Source organism: Contarinia nasturtii, unplaced genomic scaffold, assembly GCF_009176525.2.
Source record: "Contarinia nasturtii isolate CC-2019 unplaced genomic scaffold, AAFC_CNas_1.1 Cnas_scaffold_3761, whole genome shotgun sequence".
Taxonomy (NCBI): domain Eukaryota; kingdom Metazoa; phylum Arthropoda; class Insecta; order Diptera; family Cecidomyiidae; genus Contarinia; species Contarinia nasturtii.
The window spans coordinates 247-1,769 of NW_022201058.1; the positions used below are offsets into that span (position 1 = coordinate 247).

Sequence of the window (1,523 nt, forward strand, 5' to 3'; positions counted from 1 at the left end):
TAATTTCCGCGAAATATTTATTCACGGAATAGCGAGAACGATTGGTAGAATTAAATCATCTATTTGAAAAACATAATGAGAATATTCTGTCATGGAGTGCACCATGAAACCTTAGCTTTGGCGAAACTGAATCGCAAAAAATACCCGTTGATTTGCGAGACATCATAGATATCTTTGACACGTTTAGTTTTCTAATGTTGTTTGTTTTATGCAGTTTTTGTTTGAATAAATTGATGTTTATTTCTTGACGCATGTACCTATCTAAAGCAGATGACAAAAAATCGGGTATTTCCGAACCAGTTTGTGACAACCCAGACAAGATCTAGACACTTGGAACTGAGTATAAAAGTTCATTTTTATTGATTAGTGGCAGTCGAATTCCTTCTGTATGCGGAAAGACATATCAAATTCAAAATTAAGAGAGATTGTAGTTTTCTTGTTTAGTTATAATATTAATAAATAAAAATGGGACTGAATGTGGACTCTGAGAACAAATTGGATGCAGCTTTTTCGGAGATTGGTGAATTCGGTCTTTTTCAAATTCTTGCAATTTCATTGATTTGCATCCCCAACATCATTTCCGCATCATATGTCATTAATTTTATATTCGCAATACAGCCACTAAATCACAGGTGCGAATGTTAAATTTAAATGGATTCTTTTGTGCAGAAGATCGTGTCAACAGCTATAATTCTAATCAATTTTCAGATGCAAAGTGCCGGAATGCGATTTTGGCGACAACAATCGTGAGATAAGTTATAATCAGACATGGCTTGAGTATGCGATTCCAAAAACTCAAAATGGATACGAAAACTGTGTTCGATATGAATCGATTCAGTCGTCAACGGCCAATACATGTGATGTCAATAGCTTCAATACATCAAAACAAATCGAGTGCACCGAGTTTATTTACGCAACGGACGAACTAAATATTCAAACCGAGGTTAGCGATTGTTTTTTTTTTTTCTCAATAAAAAAGTCTTGGCATTTAAAAAAAAGTCTCGGTCTTAGTTCAACATTCACTGCGATGATAGCTACAAACTTCCTTTGATCGGTTCCATAAACAATATAGGAAGGATTATTTTTCTACCAATAACCGGCATCCTCGAAGACAAGTATCTTAATGAACTCATTTTACATCGTTTCAAGAATATATTGAAATGATATTTTCTTATATTTCAGATTCGGTAGACTTCGAATAGTTTTGATAAGCATGTTTCTTTGTAGTTTGCTTGGCTTTATCAAGTCATTTTCATTTAACTATGAAATGTACATTGTTGTAAGTGTGAAAAATTTTTAAGCCTTTCAATAATTTGTTTCACGTTGATCTGCCGGTCCAATCATGCCATTTTTTCTTTATATATTTTTGACATTTCTTTGTTCAGCTCGAATTTTTTGAGGCATCCGCAAACACCTGTGTATTTAGCGGAATTTATTTGCTTGCTATTGAATGGGTCAGCTCAAAATACAGAGCTATTTGTTCAACTTTAGTCATTCTTTCATTTCCAATTGGTAAAATAATG

The 1,523-nt window shown here is 33.5% G+C and overlaps 1 protein-coding gene across 1 annotated transcript; it reads left to right on the top strand.

Moving 5' to 3' along the window:
- Positions 1-465: 465 nt before the first annotated feature.
- Positions 466-943, top strand: LOC116350158 (solute carrier family 22 member 7-like; the record flags this gene model as incomplete). The annotated part of the gene is made up of 2 exons (XM_031781895.1): positions 466-632; positions 709-943. Coding segments are annotated over exons 1-2 (402 nt in total), but the record flags the coding sequence as incomplete, so codon positions are not given.
- Between the last annotated feature and the right edge of the window lie 580 nt (positions 944-1,523).